Below are 23,662 nucleotides of genomic sequence, written 5' to 3'. Positions count from 1 at the left end.
CTATACAATAGCTGCTTTTTAAGTGGGATCCATACAAAAGAAACATTTTATCTTTCTTCTAATTAGAACTGAGGAGTAGTTACATAAAAAGCACAAGAACTTGATCCTGGTGCACATTGTAGTCGATTACAAAAGTCCTGTTGAGATGAATAGGTGCAGGATTGGACCTCTGTTTCAGAAATGTGCTGCTAGCTTGACACTGACATGCTGCAATTACATAATTTAGAAAGACAGCAGCACAAAGTCAAAAGTTCACAAAATGGAAATGTAGGTCAAAATTGTTAGTAAAGGAAACACTATTTTCAGAGAACTTAAGTACAAACATGAGGGGGAAAAATTCAGCAAAATCCTTAAGCATGTCCATAATTTTAAGCCTGGGAATAGTCACACTGACTCCATTCTTAAGTACATTAATAAAATGTGGTTGAACAAAGTGCTTGACATTGGCTTTTTGAAATAATTCCCATAACTCTGAAATTACTGGGTATCATCACTGTACAATAATATCTAGTACTTTTCCTAGAATTTTTGACAACAAGCTTAGTGATATATACTTTTTAATGTCAGTGTATAATACACTGTGATTTTAATAAATTTTGTATATTGTCTTAAATATATTGTTTATATTTGTTTCCTTTTTGGTTGTAATTTTGTGATCATTGGGCATCTACCTTCAGCAGATGGGCAGCAAAATATATAGAAAGGGTAGGCGTGAAGTACACAGATTATACTGGCTTCAATGGTTTATTTGTGAAATTCATAGGGGAATCTTCAACATGTGTTAGAGTGAGGTAAATGGAGTATCATCACAATATATTAAAAAAATCAACAAGGAGTCCTTTTGGCACCTTAGAGACTAACGAACCACAATTTCAGCCAGTGCACATCGACAGAAGCACTCTGTGTAGAAGTCCAGTCTGTTGTTTCGACCTTCAGGAGGAGTCCAGGCAGAATCCTTCTTTTTATAGCATTGGAGGAAGGTTTGTTAGTTTTTGCTGACATAGACTAACACAGCTACCACTCTGAAAACTGTCACAATACGTTTAGTCAATGATGGCCTTTAGTTTAATTGTAGTATCAGTTAATTGTTGTTACAGGCATCCTGTATTCAAGGATTATATCCTAGATTTCCAGGGAACTGGACTTGATTTATTATGAATTTGTGATGGAAACTAAAGAGAAACAGAGAACGAAGGTGTTGGAAACTTATTTAACTTGAAGGGTCAAATTTTCAACTCTGAAAGGATGGATACATACTATGATTGTACCCATTTACTTGCCTCAAACTCTCATCTGCACATGTATAGCAGGGGTCTAGATGTGCACGTGCAAAATGCTTGTTTGGTGCACAGCCCTGTGTAAGGAAACAATTCTGGGGGCTGCCAGGTTTGAAAATGAAGCCTCAGAGGCGGCAAAGTGATGGATGCAAGTGCGGACAGAGAATTTCCTTGGTTTCATCCCTGCCCCCAGCTCCATCCCGTCAGTCAAATACAATCCCTGCCGCGCACAGCCAGATGGTCCCCTGTTCTCACCACGCCCCCTGTTTTCATCCCTCTTCAATGCCCTCCCCTCACTCCTCCTAGCCCCTCGCCTCCCCAGCCCCCACCACGCTCCCTCGCCCCGCCCCCTCAGCTCTCCCCCCGGCCCCTCCAGGCGCACTGCCCCTCCCCTCTGGCTCCCCGCGCGGCGGGGACGGGGCTCCTGGCGTTCAGCCTCCCACCCCCACGCCGGGATGAACCGGAAGTGTGTGTGCGCGTGAGGGGCGCGTGAGGGGGGCGAGGGGGGGGGTCTGGCTGGTTCGGGTTCTGCGCCTGCGCGGTGGGGTGCCCGGTTGTTGCGCCGCGCCGCGGTGGGTGTTTCTCTCTCTGGGCCCCCGGCCGGGTCTCGGGGGCGAGGATGTGAAGATGGCGGAGCTGCAGATGCTGCTGGAGGAGGAAATCCCGGGCGGGCGCCGGGCCCTGTTCGACAGCTACACCAACCTGGAGCGGGTGGCCGAGTACTGCGAGACCAACTACATCCAGGTGCCGGCGGCGGGACCGGGTGCTGCCGGGCCGGGGGCTCCAGCTGGCTCCGGTGTGGGGAGAAGGGGGCAGTGACCGGGGGGGTCTCCAGCCCTGGGGCACGGAGCTGGCCGGAGGGGGGGTACCGCGTCGCCTCCAGACCGCGCTCCCCGGGGGCCACACGGCATCGGAGCGGGGGGCGTGTGTCTCGGCTCCCTGGTGCCCAGCCTGGGCCGGGTACAGCGGGGAGGCAGGCGGTGGTAAAGCCGGAGGGGTTTTCCATTTAGCACGTCTAATGCGAGATACCCACACTTGGCGAGCCTTGGCATGTACCCTGACCCACACGGGAACGCTGGGGCGCAGTCTGCCTGCCTGCGCACTGGGGGTGGTTTTGCCATCCGAGCTGGGGAGGCAGCTGGCTAGTGGCGGGCGCTGGGGGAGCAGAGCTGATCAGGGCTGTAGGGGTGATAGCAGATGGGGGAGCAGGAGTGGTATTATAGGGCTCAGCCTTGCCGTGGTCTTAGATCAGATGCGACCACTTTCCATCAGAGTCATGGAGGAAGAAAGAAGCGATAGGTGGTCAGCTAGGTTGGCAGTAGGGTGATCAGGCAGCAAGTGTGAAAAATCGGGACGGGGGTGGGGGGTAATCGGAGCCTATATAAGAAAAAGACCCCAAAATCGGGAGTGTCCCTATAAAATCGGGACATCTGGTCACCCTAGTTGGCAGCAGTTACAGAGACAGGAAGATGGGGCGTGGGGGCTGGTTGTATATATTGGTGGAGAGTAACTGGGGACTATGTGTGGATGAAGGAGAATAGTTACTGACAGTAGTGGAGCATGGCAGGGGGCTATCAGAATGAGATCACTGTTGTGGGGCGAGGAGTATCAGCAAAATAGAGATTTATCCAGTGAAGAGAGGGGAAGGAGGAATCAACAGCCTGATATCTGTGGAGAATTTTACAGAACTCTCATCACCATAATACTTTACAATCATTAAAAGAAGTACATTGAACCCGAGTTTCATATTATCTCTCTCTCCCCTATATGGAAGCTGTTTTTGTGTGCTGCTTTCAGAATGGCACATAAGGATGATAATAGCTGTGGCCACTTTGAGATGTTGGTAGGATTACTGTAGCAGGTGACCAAGGGGGGTGGGAATGGGATTGATATAACCAGTGAGGAAAGAATAGTTAAAATAATGTCGCTCTAGAAGAGATTATATTGTTTAATTCACAGCATCCACAGCATAGATGACCAACCTTTTATTACGAAAAAGATTTTATTTATTGATATTTTAGGTCTTTTACCATAAAACAGTTCAATTAGTGTGATGACACAGCTAAATACATACTTTGTTACAAAATGAACAGTATTTAACAGCATGTTATATCATTACAATTTTCCTTTTTTTCAAATTATTTAATCACGACCCTACTTTGATAATATGAATGTTTAAAGATACATGTAACTTTTAAAAATCTATATTGTGAAGCTGATTGTCTTTTGGATGGGTGGGAAGAGTCTCAAAGGCAGAGGAAGTGGGGAGATGTACTTCAGTTATTGTTCTCTGTGTATGCCCTTCTTGACTATCCGTTGTTCCTATAGATACAAGATGATTGGGTCCATTTTATTATGGGTATTACCATATAGCACCTAGGAGCCCTCATCAAGGACCAGGACCTTGTTGTGCATATCAAAAGATCTCAGTGATTTCAGTATTTACTTTATATTGTTTTCCTGTGCAAGGTGTGTCCATTTTTTGAGAGTTTATCTGGTACTGTTCTCACAAAATGTTAAGTCTTCCGTTAGTGAATATTCTACTGATATGACTAGTCTAGTTAAAGGGCTTCTGAATCTTTTTTTGTTACTGATCTGTCTAGGTAGCTATACCATGCTTATGACTGTGGTATCTGAGCCTCTTACAAAATTACATAAATTCACCCAAATAGTACATGCTTAGAGCTACATTTTCATTTCTTCTTTTCAGGAACAAGTAGAGGGGACTGAATTACTCCTTATGGTCTATCCCTTTCCAAAACCAAGCAGCATTGTGGGCTGTTTTGCTCTTAGTCATGTCAAAAAGATTAGTCCTGCAGTTTGTGCAAAAGGTGGTCAGGGTTGTGGTCATTCTTAGCTATGGTGGAGAATTAAGCCTCCAAGAAGCCCTGTCGTCAGCTTCTACTTGTTCTGTCATGGTCTTCTAGAACAGTGGCTCTCAACCTTTCCAGATTACTGTACTCCTTTCAGGAGTCTGATTTGTCTTGTGTACCCCAAGTTTCACTCCACTTAGAAACTACTTACTTACAAAGATAAAAAAGTCACACTGCATACTGTTACTGAAAAATTGCTTAGTTTCTCATTTTTACCATATAATTATAAAATATTGTACTTACATGTCGGTGTATAGTGTATAGAGCAGTATAAACAAGACGTATGAAATTTTAGTTTGTACTGACTTTGCTAGTAATTATTATATAGCCTGTTGTAAAACTAGACAGATGTCTAAATGAACTGAAGTATTCCCTGGAAGACCTCTGCATACCCCTGGTTGAGAACCACTGTTCTAGAAATTCCTTGTGTGTTTGACTGTTGCAGTTTCAGGAGGTCTTTGTTATGGAGACCTTTGCGATATCTTAGGGCTAGACCCAAGCTAAGTCTGAGATTTGAATGTGATCTAATATTGGATGGGTAGTAAGAACAGTGATTGGAACGTGAAAGTGATATGCTCATATTGACCTCTTTGTCATCAGTTTGTCAGCAGTTTTGTGTACCAGTTGGTGATTTGTAGGTTTTATTCCAAAGTATAGAAATTGTTGTAAAAATGGGCAGATGTGTAGATCACTGTGAGAAGTCTGACAAGATAAATCTGCTAATATCACTTAATAGAGAATTTGAAGTATACTGTTAACATACATTTGATTCTCTTAGCAACTTGAAAGGTGCTTCAAATATCTTCAGGTATCATTGAGATCTCTGCATGGGAATTGGTAGCTGGAGCAATTGCTGTAATTTGATATTTTCCTTATGGAACTAGGTATTCAGATTGTACAACTTTGGGAGTCTTGAATTTCAAATATAGAAATTTGGCTAATCAGTCATACTTGATTTGTTTTATGAAGGGTCAGAGTTACTTCAGCACCATTGAAAAACAAAATCATGTAAACCTTCCTTATGCTTAGTGTTCAACAAATAGGTAACCAGCCTTTCCTTGCATGTGCTAGTATAACACCCTAAAATCTTGTGATAGCAAATGATCAGATAAAACATCAAATATATAGTAAGTAATTTAAATTTGTTGCAAAAATAAGAGGAGGAAAAATGTGAAAGACCAGTGTTTTGGCAGAAAACAGCGTTCTTCATTTATAGCTCTAGAAAAATGTTTGCTCTTTTTAAATTCTCCCACTGAGTCACTCTTTAGTACATCAGCCAATCAACTAATATAGTAATATGCTTTTCAGCAGCCATAAACTCTGCTAAACAGGAAAATAAATTGATACCTGCTATGGAAAAATTAAATTTCCAGACCACACTCAAATTTTTAATTCAGACTTTTTTTTAATATCTGACTTAATGCAAAAATAGGCATAAGGTTACCCAGAGCAATAAATGGTTTCTAAACTTAAATTCATAAACATCGATATCAAAATATACAGTCTTATACAGAAATGGAATAAAAATAAACATTATTCAACAGACAAGACGCACATAGTAATCATCTCTGCGTTTTCTTTCAAAAAAGATATAATACAGCATGTACATGCATTTTTCAAACAACTTTGTTCAGAAGACTCTTATCAGAGCTTTAGGGGGGTTTGCTCATCAAAGGCAGGAATCTGATGCTGGTTATTCATAGCCTCATCTTCTCATGCTCTGCAGATTATACCCAGTTCAATGCTCAGTATGCACCATGTTATAAAGTTAACTTTATACAAGAGTAGCTAATTGATGATCAAGAATTTAATTAACTATTCAAGGTCTCCGTTTTCACAAAAACTATGTGCATAATACAGTGCTTTTGTATGGGTGTCTTATAAAAAGCAAGGAATGCTCAGACTGGTCAATAAACCACAATTGTGTAATTTTGGTTTTCTAGAATTTTCTTTGCTGTTCCAAGAAATGTCACACATGATATTATTGCACATTTTTCTAATCACACTTATTTGTATTACTAATGTACTAAAGTAAATCCTAGCATTATCTTGGCTTATCCATATTTTGGAGGTTATACTAGAGGTCTCTGTGAGAATAATTAACTATTTTACTCTGTTCAGACCTTTTTTTGGTTTACCCAGTTGTCATGGTATAATTCCCCACTCTGAACCTTAGCGTCCAAAAGATGGGGTACCAGCATGAATTCTTCTAAGCTCAATTACCAGCTTAGAACCTGTAGCGCTGCCACCAACCAGGAATTCCAGTGCCTGGTACACTCTGGTCCCCCCAAGACCTTGCCCGGGGAACCCCCAGACCCTCTGGATCTTATCACAAGGAAAGTAAACCCTTTCCCCCACCGTTGCCTTTCTCAGGCTTCCCCTCCCTGGGTTACCCTGGAAGATCACTGTGATTCAAACTCCTTGAATCTTAAACAGAGAGGAAAATGCACCTTCCCCCCTCCTTCTCTCTCCCCCTTCCAGACTCTCCCTGAGAGAGAAAGTAATCCTAACACAGAGAGAAAATTAACCTTTCTCTCCCCCTTCCCTCCTTTCTCCCCACCAATTCCCTGGTGGATCCAGACCCAGTCCCCTGGGGTCTTACCAGAATAAAAAAACAATCAGGTTCTTAAACAAGAAAAGCTTTTAATTAAAGAAAGAAGAAACAATAAAAATTATCTTTGTAAATTTAAGATGGAATATGTTACAGGGTCTTTCAGCTATAGACACTTGGAATACCCTCCCAGCCTAAGTATACAAGTACAAATTAAAATCCTTTCAGCAAAATACACATTTGAACTCCTTCCAGCCAAATACACATTTGCAAATAAAGAAAACAACCATAAGCCTAATTTGCTTTATCTACCTAGTACTCACTATTCTGAACTGATAAGAGCCTGTATCGTAGAGATTGGAGAGAAACCTGGTTGCACGTCTTGTTCCTCTGAGCCCCCAGAGTGAACAACAACCAAAATCTAACAGCACACACAAAAACTTCCCTCCATCAAGATTTGAAAGTATCCTGTCCCTTGATTGGTCCTCTGGTCAGGTGACAGCCAGGTTAACTGATCTTGTTAACCCTTTACAGGCAAAAGAGATAAGAAGTACTTTTGTTCTATTAACTTTTACTTATCTGTTTATGACACCTGTAATCACTGATTCTCTGAAAAAAAGCCTCTCATTTCATGCAATGCATCTAGCTTCCAAAACTCATGAACTCTCAAATCTTTTGGCATGCTTTGAAAGTGAGTTGGAAAAATTACCAGATACATGCTGGCTAGAGGACTAAACCTACTTGTTGCAAGCAGATATAAAAAATTAGAGTGGAGAGCTTCCGCCATTGAGGTCTGTGGTCAAGTGAAGAGCCAGCATGCCACATCCAGTTTCTGGGATAGGTGCTGGGATTTTTACCAGCTGCTATTCCTGAACCCTTCTGAAAGGCACTGGCATTCTTAGCCTTTGAAGAATGTGATGCTCCACTCATCTCTAGTTGCTTGAAAGGAAGAATGAGCTTTCCCCTGCCAGCCTCCACCTTCAGAGCCTCCAGGCATGGGTTTCCAGTATTGTCCTGGCTTCTCCAGTCTCCTGGCTGTTGTGAGGAGAAGAAAGGTCAGTAGGTCTCTACTATTCTTTCCTCTAGAGCTGCTACATTTTGAAGCCCTTGTAAATAACTTCAGTGCCTACTCTCTTCTGGTGCAGGTAGCTTCCCTAAGCAGTAGGACTGTGAAATCAACATGATACTTGACAGTTTTACCACTGCCCGTAGGGATCTGAGTATCACCATCAAAACTGACCAGAGTCGTTAACTTCACTCTGCCCTTTCTTGCCCAAACTGAATCACTGTTGAAACATAGGAGCTATCTATGGACTCTACAAGACAGTACTGCATTTCTTTATATTTGGAAGATTTTTCCACAACTGTAAGGGGTATAAACTTAGCTTTCATTAATAAAGAAAAGAAAATTGGAGAATTGGAGAAATGGTCTGAGATAAACCGGATGAAGTTCAATAAAGACAAATGCAAAGTGCTCCACTTAGGAAGGAACAATCAGTTTCACACATACAGAATGGGAAGAGACTGTCTAGGAAGGAGTATGGCAGAAAGAGATTTAGGGGTCATAGTGGGCCACAAGCTAAATATGAGTCAACAGTGTGATACTGTTGCAAAAAAAGCAAACGTGATTCTGGGATGCATTAACAGGGGTGTTGTAAACAAGACACGAGAAGTCATTCTTCCGCTCTACTCTGCGCTGGTTAGGCCTCAACTGGAGTATTGTGTCCAGTTCTGGGCACCACATTTCAAGAAAGATGTGGAGAAATTGGAGAGGGTCCAGAGAAGAGCAACAAGAATGATTAAAGGTCTAGAGAACATGACCTATGAAGGAAGGCTGAAAGAATTGGGTTTATTTAGTTTGGAAAAGAGAAGACTGACAGGGGACATAATAGCAGTTTTCAGGTATCTAAAAAGGTGTCATCAGGAGGAGGAAGAAAACTTGTTCACCTTAGCCTCTAATGATAGAACAAGAAGCAATGGGCTTAAACTGCAGCAGGGGAGATTTAGGTTGGACATCAGGAAAAAGTTCCTAACTATCAGGGTAGTTAAACACTGGAATAAATTGCCTAGGGATGTTGTGGAATCTCCATCTCTGGAGATATTTAAGAGTAGGTTAGATAAATGTCTATCAGGGCTGGTCTAGACAGTATTTGGTCCTGTCATGAAGGCAGGGGACTGGACTCGATGACCTCTCGAGGTCCCTTCCAGTCCTAGAGTCTATGAATCTATAAAAAGGTGCAGCAATAATTAATAGCCTTCTAGGCTCTTGTATTGAGAAGGGAAAGTTTCCTGCTACTGGGTGGAATTTTCAAGCCTGTTTCAGTTGCCTTCCCATTTTTTCTTAGCAATCCTACCTCATCATGGAACATAAACAAGGGATTTTATTGTATAAATAATGTTCAACAAACAAATACTCTACTGCAGTATTTGCAACCCAAACATTCTGTTCAGATTCTTCTTCTGACCTTACCCATCACTATAGTTTATTGTAGCTTGTGTTAGTATATGAGAAACTGACTATAGCCAGATCATTCTATTTTCAATGTCCAATATAACATAATTGCACAAAGTAAACAAACAGCACAAATAATGTAAACAGGTTTATTAAACGTCTATTGTTTTAATATTCAAGTGATGCATGCAAGTAAATTTGTTTAAAAAAATATTTTTTACCTGACTGTTCCTTTAAATTTTGTTTTCTTTTTAAGCTACCTCCTAGTGAATTAGTTGTTATACTTGGATCTTACAAGTGTTCATGGAAGGCTTGTTCTGCAAATATAAAAGAGTCATTGATGAGTTTAAGGCTGGAATAGTTGAGGAGTGCAGAAAGATGCTGATAAATTAAAGTTGCTTAACAAAATTAGGGAACTGGCAAAGCAAATCTGATGGATCTGTGGACATATCAGTACACAAAACTTTCAGACTTGTTAGACTTTCAGCCTGTTGTTTCCCCAATGCACATGCAGTTTTTACCATCCAGACTACCATAGCATTCCACAAAAATCATGTAATTTAAATAACTGCCTAAGGGAAGGTCTGAGTACTCTCTCCATTTATGGTGTCTACTTATTTTTTTGAATATCGTTGAATACCAAACAGTATAGTAGCTATGTAAACTGAACATAATTTGTTAATAAGATTGTATGTTGCCACTATTCCATTGAAATAAGGCAAGAATTTGTTTGACATGCCTCTTTTTAGGCTCAAAGTTATTTGCTGGAGAGTGGGAAATTCTGATAATTTTCCTTAGGCCATGTCCACACTATGGGTGCTACAGCTTCCCACCTCCCTGAGCAGCGGTAGCTAGATTGATGGGAGAATTGTCCCATTGACTTAGCTGCGTCTACACTGGGAATTAAGTTGTCTTAAACTGTAGTGTGCCAGTATGAATTTTTCACACCCCTAAGTGACATAGCTAGGTTAGTCTATGTTTTAAGTGTAGACCAAGCCTAAGTGTCTTCCTTTTTGTGCTCTCCCCTTGAGCTTCCCCCTGCAAATTCAGTGAAGATCTTACAAGTGCTATTAAAAACTGTTTTCCTAAGCTAGAAGTATTTTATAGAGGGGGATAATTGAAACATGGAATATTTTGCTATGGGGTCAAGATAACAATAGTATAGTAATTGTATTTTCAAGTTTTGTATTTACTATAACATGTCTTTTCCTCCTAGGTGCCTAAATTGTCCAGACTGTCAGTCCATTAGGAGGCTAATGGTTTTGGCAGATCCTGTTAATTAAATGTGAGGGTTTTTAGCCTCCATGTCTAGGTAATAGGATAACCAAAATATCTCCTTCCTGTGGAATGGCATCAGTAATGAGGCTCAGGTAGCTAGGAGAAAAATCAGACTGATACAGGTATTTAAGATTTAGAATGAGCCTTTTTGATTTTTTTTACATATTTTAAATATACTGTAAATATCTAAAAAGGACTATTATTTTACCCAACACTATGTGTACATGTCTTCAGTTGATTTTTTTCTTAAAAAATGATTCTCTTAATTTTTTTTATACCTAGAATAATATTCGATGGTGTGTATTCATTCATCACAAGCACATCCGAGTTACGGGCTGCTGTTACTGTGTATTTATCTTGTGTTCCAGATTTATGGAGAGCTCATTAGTGTGTTGGTTGAACTGGTGTTATGATCATCTCTATCAACCCGGTTTACCTTCTCCCCCCGCCCAAATGAGCCATATAACTGGTAAACTAGACCATGCGTTTATCACTCAACCACTGTACTTTCCTTTGTATAACTGTGCTACATTTTACAAAGAGTTATTCAAAACATTTAATAGGTTCACGAGTGTAAAAACCATGGTTTGTAAAACAGTAGGATTGATTCTTCTATAAGTTTGTGCAGAAATACCATGAACCATTTGTTATCTGTGTTAATGGGAGTTATCAGTATTACTACCCCATGCACTGATGGAAAAACAGAATTTATGAATACTGTATAGTTACTGCTGGAAAAGAGGCATGTCTATTCTTGTATCATTGAGTATGTTTGTTGAGAGTGGCATTTTGGTAACTATCTTCTGCTGTATATCTACTTCCTGATGATGTAGGCATTGAATAATGTTGATCAAGGATGCTGATTCAGAGCAGCAAGCTTAGGTTCACTGTTACACGTGCATCATAAGTGTTTTAAAATCTGAATTCTGTTGCTCACGTTTTATATGTATTTGCGATCATTAATCGTTGTGGCTTTAGTGCTTTAGGTTTCAGTGCAGGAAGTGGTACACCATTGTGGTGAATATCTAAAAAAAACCCCAAAGCCTTCACCAAGGAGCATTCAGCTAAGTGAAAAACCTCTGATCTCCATTATTTTAAATTGAACCATAACTGGAGGAGAAAGAAGAACTTCTCTAGCTGGTTTGTTTTTATGACAGATTTTAACTGCAGTCTGAATGCTAAATTGTGCTGGCCCAGTTTTAGTAGAATTTGTGAAGAAGAGGTTTTAAGCCATTCTTTGTTTACTTGTGTATAACTGAAAGCATCTTGCTTACCAATGCAGAACCTCTAAATTTTGTTGGTTAACAAAAGTTAATGCACTTTTGTTAATGCACTTTTCATAACTTATAAAGCAAGATAATACTCTGTTAGATGGGATATGTAATGGGCAACATAATGTATTTAGGTAATTTTTCAGTTTTCAGGCTCTGATTAGCCACTTTGGACACTCCTCCTCCCCCCCCCCCCCCCCGGCAACTGAATAAACTGTTATGCAAGTGAAAATGGATCTCATGCATGTTTCAATCAGAATGAATGGGGTTTTGTGCAACCTTAATTTTAGGTTCTTGGATAGTTTAAATAGAAGTTGACTAGGTTCTCAGGGAAGGAGATGAGTGTGGATTAAAATTACGCGGGAGACACCACCCTTAAGTTTCGAACACGGAAGAAAACCTTGCTTTTAGACTGTCCATAACAACTCTCCGCAAGCCCCAGAATGATGTATCTTCAATATGAAGTGTAAACCATTTTAATATGGTGACTTAGGAAGATATGAAAATTTTGCTTATGTACTTTTGAGTGTTGAGGACAAAGTTTCCCTGGAAGAGTGAGGGCCTAAGTTATTGTCTTTTGTAGATTAAGTGTTCATTTAAAAAAAAAAGTTTTTAATCCTTCTGGTTAATAAAGGTAGTCTTTCAAATGTGAAGTGGTTGTTAACCAATCCAGGACTTTACAAAATCTGCAAATGAAAGGCTCCATTGACTCTTAGCTGTGCCAGGCAACAGTAGCATGAAATTAACTCTGATCAGTTTAATTGTTTCTGTTCAGAACCTTGTGGGCAGTAGTGAAACTGTCAAGAATCATGTGAATTTCATGCTTTTGCACCTTGGGAAAAATGTGCAGCACTGCTGTTATTCCTAGGAGTGGAGGACCCAAGTAGGCTGGGGGACATATATTTTAGAAGTGTAGTAGGCAGGATCTATATAATGTACTGTATTTGACAGAAAAAAGACATCAGTTTTGCTACAGCTTCTGTATCCTGTAACTACCCAAATTTTAGTGGAATTTTCTTAGTCTGTTAATAATAGATAAGAGTGTTTTGTTTTGGCATCTTTTAGCGATGGATTAGTATTAAGCCGAAATGAAGGTCTGCTTTTGTTGTTTTTAAAAAAGCAGAATCTGCTCCTTGACAGTATGTGTAAAGCTGCTACTTTAGTAAATGGTCTAAAATGAGGTGTAGTAGGTTGAATTAATTTGTCTTGGTTTGTTTTATTCGTAATTCTAACATTCATAAAATGTTCTTATCATAGTTAAATCTTTACTGAATAAGAATACTGTAATGAATTTTCAACATAGTTCAGAAGTATTTGCTGCTCTTTTATTAGTACCGGAACTGTGAGTGGTGTCAATCTCACAGTAAAGCTTCTGTTTTATTGATCTTTCCCAGCAGGAAGTTGTCTGATACAGTTTGAGACATAGGAAATGGGGCTCAATGTTTGAATGCACAAGAAGGCAGGAGATGTTTATTCCAGAATATAGGAATCAGCCTGGGATAAATGAACAAATGTTTATAGATTTGATGGAACTTGTGGGGGTGTGTCCACACTAGCCTTTACAAATGTGTTGAGTATCTCAAGAGAATTGGTGACCAATTAACTCAAGGTAAAGTCTAATTAAGATAAGCTGTAAGTATGTGAGTTTAAAAAATAAACAATGTAGGATGTAAAAGGAATGGAATAGAAAGTATTGAAAATACTGCAGTGCTCTTATATAAACCAATATACAGCGATGTGGTGTGTTGTATCTACAGAGGCATTCTTCAGCATTTTCTCTATCCAGCATTTAGTGGGTTAACTCTAAAGAGGGGTAAGCCTGTTTATCCTGATGTCTTTCCTTGGGCATCTTGATTCCACAGTGAGGTTCCCTCTCCAGAACTGGCCAGCTGTTGAATGTGCAGAATCCTGGAGAAGATGATGTAGCGTTGTATAAAAGGATCAATGTGTGCTTAGCCTTGCTAGCTAGGACAGTGATGATCTTCAGAATATCGTGGAAAATACTTTTGACCTATTTCAGGAAGTACCCACACAAGCACTTAGATCAGGGGTTGGCAGCTTTTCAGAAGTGATGTGCCGAGTCTTCATGTATTCACTCTAATTTACGGTTTCATGAGCCAGTAATACATTTTAACATTTTTAGAAGGTCTTTTTCTATGTCTATAACATATAACTAAACTATTGTTGTATGTAAAGTAAATAAGGTTTTAAAATGTTTAAGAAGCTTCCTTTAAAATTAAATTAAAGTGCAGAGCCCCCCGGACCGGTGGCCAGGACCCAGGCAGTGTGAATGCCACTGAAAATCAGCTCGCATGGCACCTTTGGCACATATGCCATAGGTTGCCTACCCCTGACTTAGACTGTAGACTCTTCTCTGTGAGTACGTTTCCGTACATAAGTCTACGAACTGGAATCTGTAGAGTCAGGATCTCTGATATTACACTTGTTGGCAGTATTTCACCTTTCTGGTGGATCTATTGTCAACATCTTTGCTTGCAATGTAATAGTTTGCCTTCAACAGTTTTATTTTAATTTTTTTTTGGCTGAGTCCATTACATAAAACTGGTTACTTCAGTTGATCTATTTTTCTCCAAAGGGAAGAGAACAGTACTCAAGAGCATGCCCAACAAGATGCTTAATGGAATAAATGAGCATAACAGTAAACAGTTACTGATCATCTTGTGATCGGTTAGAAATAATAAATTTGGAACTTTCCTAAGAGATCCCTTGGTGAATTTGGGGGTGTCCAAGGTTGTGTACTCAAAGTCAAGATTCAAGCTCAATATAAATGTGTAAATTGTCAGTGAACCAGCCTGTTGCATGCCTTTGTAATATATTAATGCTACTCATTCAAAGACAGTTTACAAATGACATATACTACTTTGGACCTATGTTCTTAAAAATCACCTAACTCTATCAAATGATGTGTAGTTAATGGTAAGCTGGAATGCAAGCTGTAACAGTTTACAACATTTAGGACAGAAAGTGAAAAATACTATTGTGAAGGCCCATACTTCACTGGGCTAGGAATGGATTTAAAGGTGAGTTGAAGAGGGGGTAGAAAAATTAGGTTGTGTCACTTTTTTTCTGTTTTATGATCAAAGAAGACTTGCATCTTATTTTTGCAGATGTGTGGGTTTTTTGCTTGAGTTTGACCCAAAAATATAAGAAGTATGAGGATTTGTCTTCACTGTTTTTTATCTAGGCTGCCTTAGAGGATCGGAGAACAGGAGTGAGAGCTTTCTCTGCCCTCATTTGAAAGGTCATGATGTTACATCTTTAACAGAGATCTTTCTTCCCAGCTGTTTGTCAGTTGTTTGGCTGAAATAGGTGCTAACAAAAACAGTTTTGACAAGTCTAACTTAATCCTTTCACATGGCAGTTGCTCAGCTTTCAAATTCTGAATACACAATGTTGGCCAAGTTCTGCCGTTGACATAGCAACTTCTAGGAATAACAAAGCAAGATCTCAATTTCTAAAGTTTAAAAAAAAAAAGGCAGAAAGCTCTTTTGGAGAAAAAAGTCTTTTGTCTCTTTTATAAACCATAAAGAACCAAAAATGAGCACATTTTTTTCTTTTGGATGTCACCTTTAAGACAGCATTGTATCATATGTGCTACAATAGAGGCTATGTTGAATCAGCAGTTTTCCACAAGTGGAGCATCCTTTGAGGCTGATATACTTCATTTCATTTGGTGAGGAGAAAGGTTGGTCTTGTGGTTAAGTACTGGAATGGAACTTGAGATTTTGGCATCAATTCCTGGCTCTACCCCAGACTTCCTTTCTGATTTTGGGTAAGTCACTTTCTCTCTTTCTGTGCTTTGGTTCTCCATCTGTAAAATGGGGAAAAAACTTTCTTTGTCTGTCCTGTCTACTTAGATTGTGTACTCTTTGGGACAGGGACTGTCTTACTATGTATTTGTACAGTGGTTGGCACAATGCGGCTCTGATACCAGTTAGGGGCTATAAGCGCTACCATAATACAAGTAGTAAACACTAATGGAGGAGTAGCTATGAAAGGCCAGACAACCCCAAGGGTTCTGTGGGAGTTGGAATGAGATACAATTTAAAGAGGAAGAATGTTGAATTTGAGACTCTGAAGTGCAGGGATTGCTTTGAATCCCTGCGAAGGGGTTTTCTGTTTTGTATATGTATTTAGTGAATTTGTCAACCTTGTTTCTAATTTTGCTGTTAAACAGCTATACTACTCCAGGATGCCATCGTCTACATTGCACGCTTCTACACAAACTGAAACACACCTTGAGCAGTTATGTTCTGTCTACCTATACTCCCATGCAGTTTTAATTAATATAGTTCATATGTAAAATGCTTTTTATCTGTAGATCTCAGGGCCTTAACAAAGGAAGATAAGTATCAGTTCTGTTTCACAATATGAGGAAATCAAGTAACACACAAGTGAGTTTACTTCCCCAAGGATCCGTCTCCCCTGGGCTTTAAGCAGTGCCATTAACCGTGTGCAACAGTTTTTATTGTAGTCCTGCTAAAGCTAGTTCTAACATGGAATAGCCAAATAGATGCATGTGTGAAAGGAAGAATAGTCTTCTGGTTAAGGCATTGAGTTGGCAGAGCTCTGCATGGATACAAAATGTATCCACATCTGGTCTGTGATCCCCCAAAATGGTCCCTGGGTACGGATATCTGTGGATTTGCAGGGCTCTATGGATCAGAACTCAGGAGAGCTGTATCCTGTTCCTGGCTTTGCTACACGCTTCCTGTGTAACCTTGGTTAGTCTCTTTATCCCTCTGTACCAAGATTCCTCATCTGCAAAATGAGGTTTGTGCTTCCTTAATTTGGGGTGTTGAGAATATATTGTTGATAAATTGTATAGTCAATTGCTTGACCGCACTTTGGTTCGTTATGAAATATACTCAAGAAACCAAATAACCAATGTCAGGTATATTAATATGGTACAGGAAAAAGCTTCTATATCATATCAGTCTCTGAAGAGCAATCCCGTACAGCGATGGTACAGTCATCTTACACCAAAGGTGTGGTCTCCCAGGGCACACATTTCAGCTGGTATTATTTATATGATTTTACAAGCTATACATCTCCTTAGGCATCACTAAAATCCAACCCTCAGTTTGACCCAGTTCCCTAACTTCTTGTTCTTTTCCTTCCTTATTTTGTTTTGGGTGCTAGCCTTCCAGGTACTGATCTGTGAAGGTTCTTCCTTAGGTTGTACTAAGACATAGAATGAATGCATCTTGATTTTTAACAAGTTTCCTCTCCGCTTAATGCAAATACTTACCTCAGCAAATGCAAGGAGTTATAGGATACTTAGCATCAGTGAATTAGATCATGGTATAGGCCAGTTTAGGCTGTATCACTGTTGCAATATTTGTGCTTAATACGTGTGTGTGTGTGTGTGTGTGTGTGTGTGTGTGTATATATATATATATATATATATATATATATATATATATGGTATGGATAATATGTATTGTTAATATGTTACATATTCATATACTCTCCAGCATTATTAGTTAGCAATATGTAAAATGGTCTGATATTACAGTACGAACACCATAGAAAAGCCAATAAGTAAAGTACACTTGTGTGTGTTTTTGAGATGGTGGTGGTTAGGGTAGACATGAAGTTGGTGGGAGTCTTCTGGACTTAAGGAACCAGTGGGAATGAGAGAGGAAATTGCATGAGGAATAGAGAAATGAATGCATAGTTTAAAGAAGTCCCTTGACCAAGTGCATCTGTAGTCTTCACATCCCATAACTTTTCACGGACAGTAAGCCTAAACAGCTTTGTTTAGAGATGGGGCTATTGTTTAAAGAAGTCCCTGTCAAATAAAAAGATTCATTGTGCAGAAGTTTTGTTGACCATGGTGTAAAGGATGCCCTCTTTGTTCATGCAGTAGTAGAACTTGCTGAATATAGATTTAAAATACCTGTAAGAACAATTAAAAAATAAATGAAGTCTCTTTTACCCTGAATTCTTTCATGATTAATGAACTTTTTGCCAAATGAACATGAATTAAACAAGTTTCAAACCCTTTTTGTTAATTTTGATCATTGCATCTTTCCAGTGTTTGTGTTTTGCCTCTGAGATAACCAAAAAAACCCGCCAGCATTTATTCATTTTTCTGTGTATTTTCATTGCTTCTGGAATTTATAGCTTAGTGATACATTTGCTGAAGGTTGAAGCTGAACTTCAAAGGTCCCAATCTAGCAGTGACTTTAATTCACTCTACCAAAAAATGTAACTTTAACTATTGAATTATATGTTTATTAGCCTGTGAGTGGAAGAAATATTAAGATTGTTTTACCAACTCATTCTTCATAGTCCTATTTTTCCTCTTACTCACTTTTAAGACGTTCCTCATGACCATCTGAGTACTGGATACTGCTTTCTTCAGTTCCTGTCAGCTAGACGTGCCATTAAAGTGGTGCAGAAGTGTCTACCACTGGCTCGGTGTACTACTTTTGTAGTGCTCTTAATCTTTGATGTCCTAAGAACCAAAAGAGAAATTAGTCTTAAAGTATGGACCCATACATGACTTAGCTTTATTCTTACCTGTAGATGACGTCTTAGAATTGTAACCATTTGTTTTTCCCTATATAGCCCCTCACTACCTTAATGGTCATGCTTAATATTTCAGTTGTCTTTAATAACTATATAGTAATACAAGAGGCTTATCTTTACATCATGTAATGCTTTGGGACTGTGACTCACTAGTGGATTACAGCTTGTTTTTGGAAATCTCTGGGTTGTACTGGCATTCTCATGTTGATAGCAATTCTGATAGTAGAAGTCTGCATTGCTACCAAAAATAAAAGTATACTGGAGTATATCTTTCATTCTCTCCCTGGGTATCAGTAGAAGATAACAGGAAGGACATGTCTACCAGCGTCTGCTCCCAACCTCTTGCAATCGCCATATGGGAGAACAGAAGAGATAGTAGAACAAGTAGTAAATGTCATCAGTTATTGGTTCATTATATGGTCTGATGGCAATAGCTATTTTGAAAAGCTGTTTTAAAACTGACAAGATATTATAAGTGACGGTTTTGCTTATGCAGTAGATTTTTCAGAAAGCCTTTATCCAAAGACACCAAGGATAACTGCAATATAATCCTATGCAAAATTAACCCCCCCCCCCCCGTCACATTGGAGCTGGGATTCTAAATATCTATAACTTTATGGAGGACTGATAGTAGGGAAGAATGGTATTATTAGGGGAAGATTTTTGCTTTTTGAAACACACATACCAGCCTGGAAATAAAAATTAGTTATACTAAACCCCAAACATTAGACGGGGCAGTGCACAGTTACGGTCACCTGAACAATCTTAACTCTGCTCTCCCTGTACCTTGCTGATCCCCTCTGCAGTGTATGCTCATTGCAGCCTGTGTTAAAACTCTCAAATATATCCATGCAAAAAAGGATGCTTTTTAAAGGACTTCATGTCATTTAAAGAGATACCTTCTGCTTTATTTGCATAGTTTGCCTTGCATGTGAAGAAACTTTGGAGTACATGGCTATGGTTTTGTGCTTATATGTTTAACACACAAATGAAATATACCTGTCACCCTGTGTCTCAGTTATATCAACAGTTTAAATTTTGGCCTTGCCCTTAAGATAACACCAGATAATAGTAGCTTTATGTGTGAAACTCACATTTGGAACTCCATATGCTTCTGAGGAATGTGTTCATGTTTGCTAAAGAGAAGTAATTAAAAGCCTCTATCTGGTAACATATATAGTCTTAAAGAAGTAATGAATAGTTTGTAGCAATCTAAAAACACTTTAGTTTAAGTGTTGTCATAAGTGAGTAAGATAATTCCCTTAGATCACTTCTTCATTGTGTTAGTGACTGTGAAAATTAAGATGTAGATTATTTATGACCAGGTTTACACTTATTTGGCCAATGAGAATGAGCAGAGTTAAGGTTTAGTATGGAAATTTATATTTAAAATTAAAAGACCTATACACATTCAACTTGATTATCTTAAACATTGAAATGGTTAGGCTTTTTATTATATTTTTTGAGAACGATTTTTGTAATCTCGGGAGCTTTCACTTGCGTAACAGATATTTATAATTAATTAACATTTTATTTTTTGGCCTGAGAATTTTCTTGTTTTTAAAATTTAAGATTTGTATCCATTTTGCTGTCATGTATTTAGACTGTAAACTCCTTGGGACAGGGAGAATTTCTTTGCTGTGTTTCTATAGTTTCTAACAATGAACCCGAGGCTCCTAGTTGCTTCCACAATACAAATAATAATGATTAGATAGAATTAACTGTGTATTTTGTAAGATTCCTTAGATCTCATATCTTATCTGGATATGATCCCCTATCTCCTGTTCCTAAGATCAGATTGCTTTTTCTTTCTGTTCTGTTTCCTATTCCTTGCTCATGAGAATGTGTGAGTGGGCCGTGCCATGCCATGGAACCCCCTTTTTTCAAGATTGCCTGCTTCTTACCCCCCTTCACACCATCCATATGTGATATGCAACATTTGTGAGAGCCTCATTGGGAATATTAATGTCCTAGAAAAATGCTTCCAACAGTGAAATGCTTGAACCCACAACTGTCCATTCCAGCTCCCTCAAAAATAGGCAAAGGCATGAGTCCTTGCCAAGACTAATGGATTGAAACTCACATGGAGTTTCTAGGCCAAACTGGTGGTTAAGTCCATAAATGGTTATTAGCCAGGATGGGTAAGGAATGGTGTCCCTAGCCTCTGTTTGTCAGAGGATGGAGATGGATGGTAGGAGAGAGATCACTTTATCATTGCTTGTTAGGTTCACTCCCTCTGGGGCACCTGGCATTGGCCACTGTCGGTAGACAGATACTGGGCTAGATGGACCTTTGGTCTGACCCGGTACGGCCATTCTTATGTTCTTATCCACTGTAGTTTGCTGTAGAAAAAGTAGGATAAAATTGAGCAACAAATGCTGGGGTCTTCCTAGCTAACTAGGACTGGAATTGCTATTTTCAGCAGCCATTACCTTTTTTTAATTTTTTTTAAGTTTCCTTTGTTTAAAAGGAAGACTGTAATATTGCACTGGCAAATTCCCCATAGAAATGAAGAATGGAACAAAAAAATAATAAAGGCACCTCAACTTTTCCTCATTTATGGAGGATGGTCTTATAATATGGATCCAGATATCTTCCAATCACACAAGCTGAAAATTGTTCCACGTTACTGCAGTTCTGTAACCATGCTGGAACCAGTCCTGTCTGTGGTCTGTGCACATCCAAAATTCTTACTGAATTCAGAAGTGCCTTGCTTTTGTAACCATATTACCTGATATTTTCAGCCCTTGTAAGCAAAGCAAGTTTACATTTAGTAACTGGGTGGGAAGCCTCTCAGAAAAAGTTAGTTGCTGTAGGAGGTGTTGCTTATTCACTAGGTAATGTGAGACCTTCCTGTTACAATAATAAACCCAGTGCCGCATAGAATACACTTTGCTCCTAGAGTCTAGAATGGGGTCCTTTACTTCTATACGCAGCCCATTAAAGACAGTGAAAAGACTCCCACTCACTTCAACAGGCTTTGGACAGAACTGATTATCCACAGGGTAACTCCACTGTCTTCACAGGGTCCTGGTCTCTCAGCGGAAGGGGTGCATGTAAGCTTGTTGCAGAGCTTCTGCTCAGGGATGGCAACCTCCTGGCACCCCAGCCTCCAAAATCATTCAGACTGCACTATCTGCATAACTGTGTGCTGGCTGAGGGGTGCGTGGGAATTGGTGGCCTCTGCTGCAGGTGACGGGAATCTCAGGTACTTAAAGCCATGGCCTAGAGGAGGGAAGTGCCTAACTCCAGAGTCTGCAGCTGCCTAGGGCCAGTGCTGAGGATTTAGATTCCTTAGTTCCGCCATTCCAAGGTCAAGCATGCTTAGCTTTGGAATTGCCATCTTGACGAGTAGCTGCAGCTATCTAAGGCTGGCCTCTGGTAATTGGCCCCATGGCTTTAGCCAGAGAAGCTACCAGTGGCTCTGTGACTACTGGGGGCCGTTAAGCTAGAGTAGATGAAGAAACTGGAGTTAACCTCAAGGAACAGTGGTCACCAGTAGGAAAGGAATGTCAAGGGGAGCAGAGAAAGAGGAAGTTGGTCAGGCTTGCAGCAGGAGAATAGCCCCAGCTGGTTTGGGAGCATGTCAAGAGTAGAAAGGAAGCAAGCTTGGGGAGAGGTGGTGGTGATCAGGTAGCAGACTAGCATGTAGATGGGAGCAGAGGGAGAAAGGCTGGTGTCTTCGGATTCCCAAGGGCTAAGTCGTCACTTTGGGGAAATGATGTTTCCAAGTGGCTTACTCAAATGGCAGGATGGGTGCTGAGGGAGGGATTTGTCAGAATTGATCAGGCTTTAAAACTTTGAGCTGAGACTAGGACCACATGCAGTGACTGGTGACATAGGATGGTACTGGAGACATGGTTATAGAAGGTCTGAATGAGGAAGGAGATAAATCAGTGAGGAGTTTCCCTGATCACTATGAAAGTTCTACTCACTGTGGACACTGGTAAACTCATGTGAGTGTACAGCTCAATGAGAAAAACTAGGGGCTGAGGAAGCTGTGTATGACAATGCATATAGTCATGTAGAGGTGTGTGATCAAAATTAAAAATGTCTCTGAGATTCAGTACGGGGTATATTATGGCACTGTCACACCAGGCCCACACTCAGAGCCCACAGTGACTACATAGGGGCTCACAAATATGTTTGGTGCTGGGGCCCACAAAAAGTTAATCCGGCCCTGGTTCTACCTCCACGTGGTTGCTAACAGGCAGTTGCAGAGCTGCTGTGTTAGCAGAAAATTACCACACATTGATTTAGGAGGAAACCTCATAGTGAGTCTTTAACCTTTTAAGCACTATTTGGGTCACTTTCAGAACCTTATTTCAGATAATTGTGGGTCTACCACCGTAAGAGTGCTCCCTGACTTTCGAAAGGGAAGGCAAGTTTAAGCTGCAGCATTAGGCCAAAGGGAGAACTTACGCTTTGTTGTGTACCTGCAATCCGGAACTGAAAGATATGAGAGCACTCAGACTGTCTACAGATGAAGTATGTGTAGCTCACGGGAACAATGTAATGCCAGATTTAACTGATCAGTCTCCTGTACAGGTCTCCCCCTACTCCCAATTATCAGGATATGATCAGCTGTTAATTTCTGCTTAACAGTTATGATCCTAAAATGGTAATATGTTACTCTTGAACAAATTAACAGGACAAATTAGCTTTTATTGGCTTGCTAGCCTTCTGTTATGTGAATTTTATTACCTATAGATCACACTTTGTTTCCAGTCACTGATCTGATGTTATACATATTACTTGGTAAATTGCAGTGGAATAAAAAATGTTCTATCTTTTTCTTAAATCCTAGCTGTGCTATTTTTAGTTTTCATTCTTCAGTTTGTTGCACCATCATGCTCCAAGAAAAGAATACTGTTACAAATTGGGTGCACAGGCTAAGTTTGAGTGTCCGTTATATATACCTGAATGTTGGTGATGTGCCATAATTAAGATAAATGTTCTAATGAAATTTGGGGCTGCTTCATGTCTTGTAACCAAGCAAAAGCTGCTTTAAAAGGAGTCCCAGGTTCTCCTTCACAGTTACTGGTTAGCTGCAGTCATTTTCTGTTTTTGCTCCTTGCTCTGCCATGTCTTTTTTCTTTATCTTCCCGGACCTACAGGCACACAGGACATCCACCAGATTCCTCAGTTTATTTTGCTCTTGTGCTGGTCTGTTCATGCTTCTGAGTGTCATGTTGATGGATTGAGCTTCTTCCTCTGTTCTGCATAATGTTTATCTAGGTTGCCCTCTTTTTTTTTTTTCTCTTCCATGTAATGTCGCTATTATCACTTGACCTTTACGCTTTGTGTTGGTGGCATCCTTAAAGAGAGTCCTAAATATGTCTGTATCTTACCATATTTGCTTTAGACTGGTTTGTTCTACTTAGAATTTCTGATATTTCAAG

The 23,662-nt window shown here is 39.8% G+C and overlaps 1 protein-coding gene across 9 annotated transcripts in view; it reads left to right on the top strand.

Moving 5' to 3' along the window:
• Positions 1-1,818: 1,818 nt before the first annotated feature.
• Positions 1,819-23,662, top strand: part of ABI2 (abl interactor 2) — a 122,303-nt gene continuing 100,459 nt past the window's right edge. For 7 of the 9 annotated variants that reach the window (XM_050969601.1, XM_050969600.1, XM_050969596.1 and 4 more), the window contains exon 1: positions 1,819-2,021. In XM_050969601.1, the coding sequence (XP_050825558.1) occupies positions 1,905-2,021 (117 nt within the window). In that variant the 5' untranslated portion in view covers positions 1,819-1,904. Of the gene's footprint in view, positions 2,022-2,051; positions 2,074-15,361; positions 15,496-23,662 lie in introns of those variants that run through there. The other 2 variants (XM_050969603.1, XM_050969602.1) reach the window with 2 other exon arrangements.

Source organism: Gopherus flavomarginatus, chromosome 10 (genome assembly GCF_025201925.1).
Source record: "Gopherus flavomarginatus isolate rGopFla2 chromosome 10, rGopFla2.mat.asm, whole genome shotgun sequence".
In the NCBI taxonomy this organism is placed as follows: Eukaryota; Metazoa; Chordata; order Testudines; family Testudinidae; genus Gopherus; species Gopherus flavomarginatus.
The sequence above is the reverse complement of the archived record's forward strand: the minus strand, read 5'-3'. Positions and strand labels throughout refer to the sequence as shown.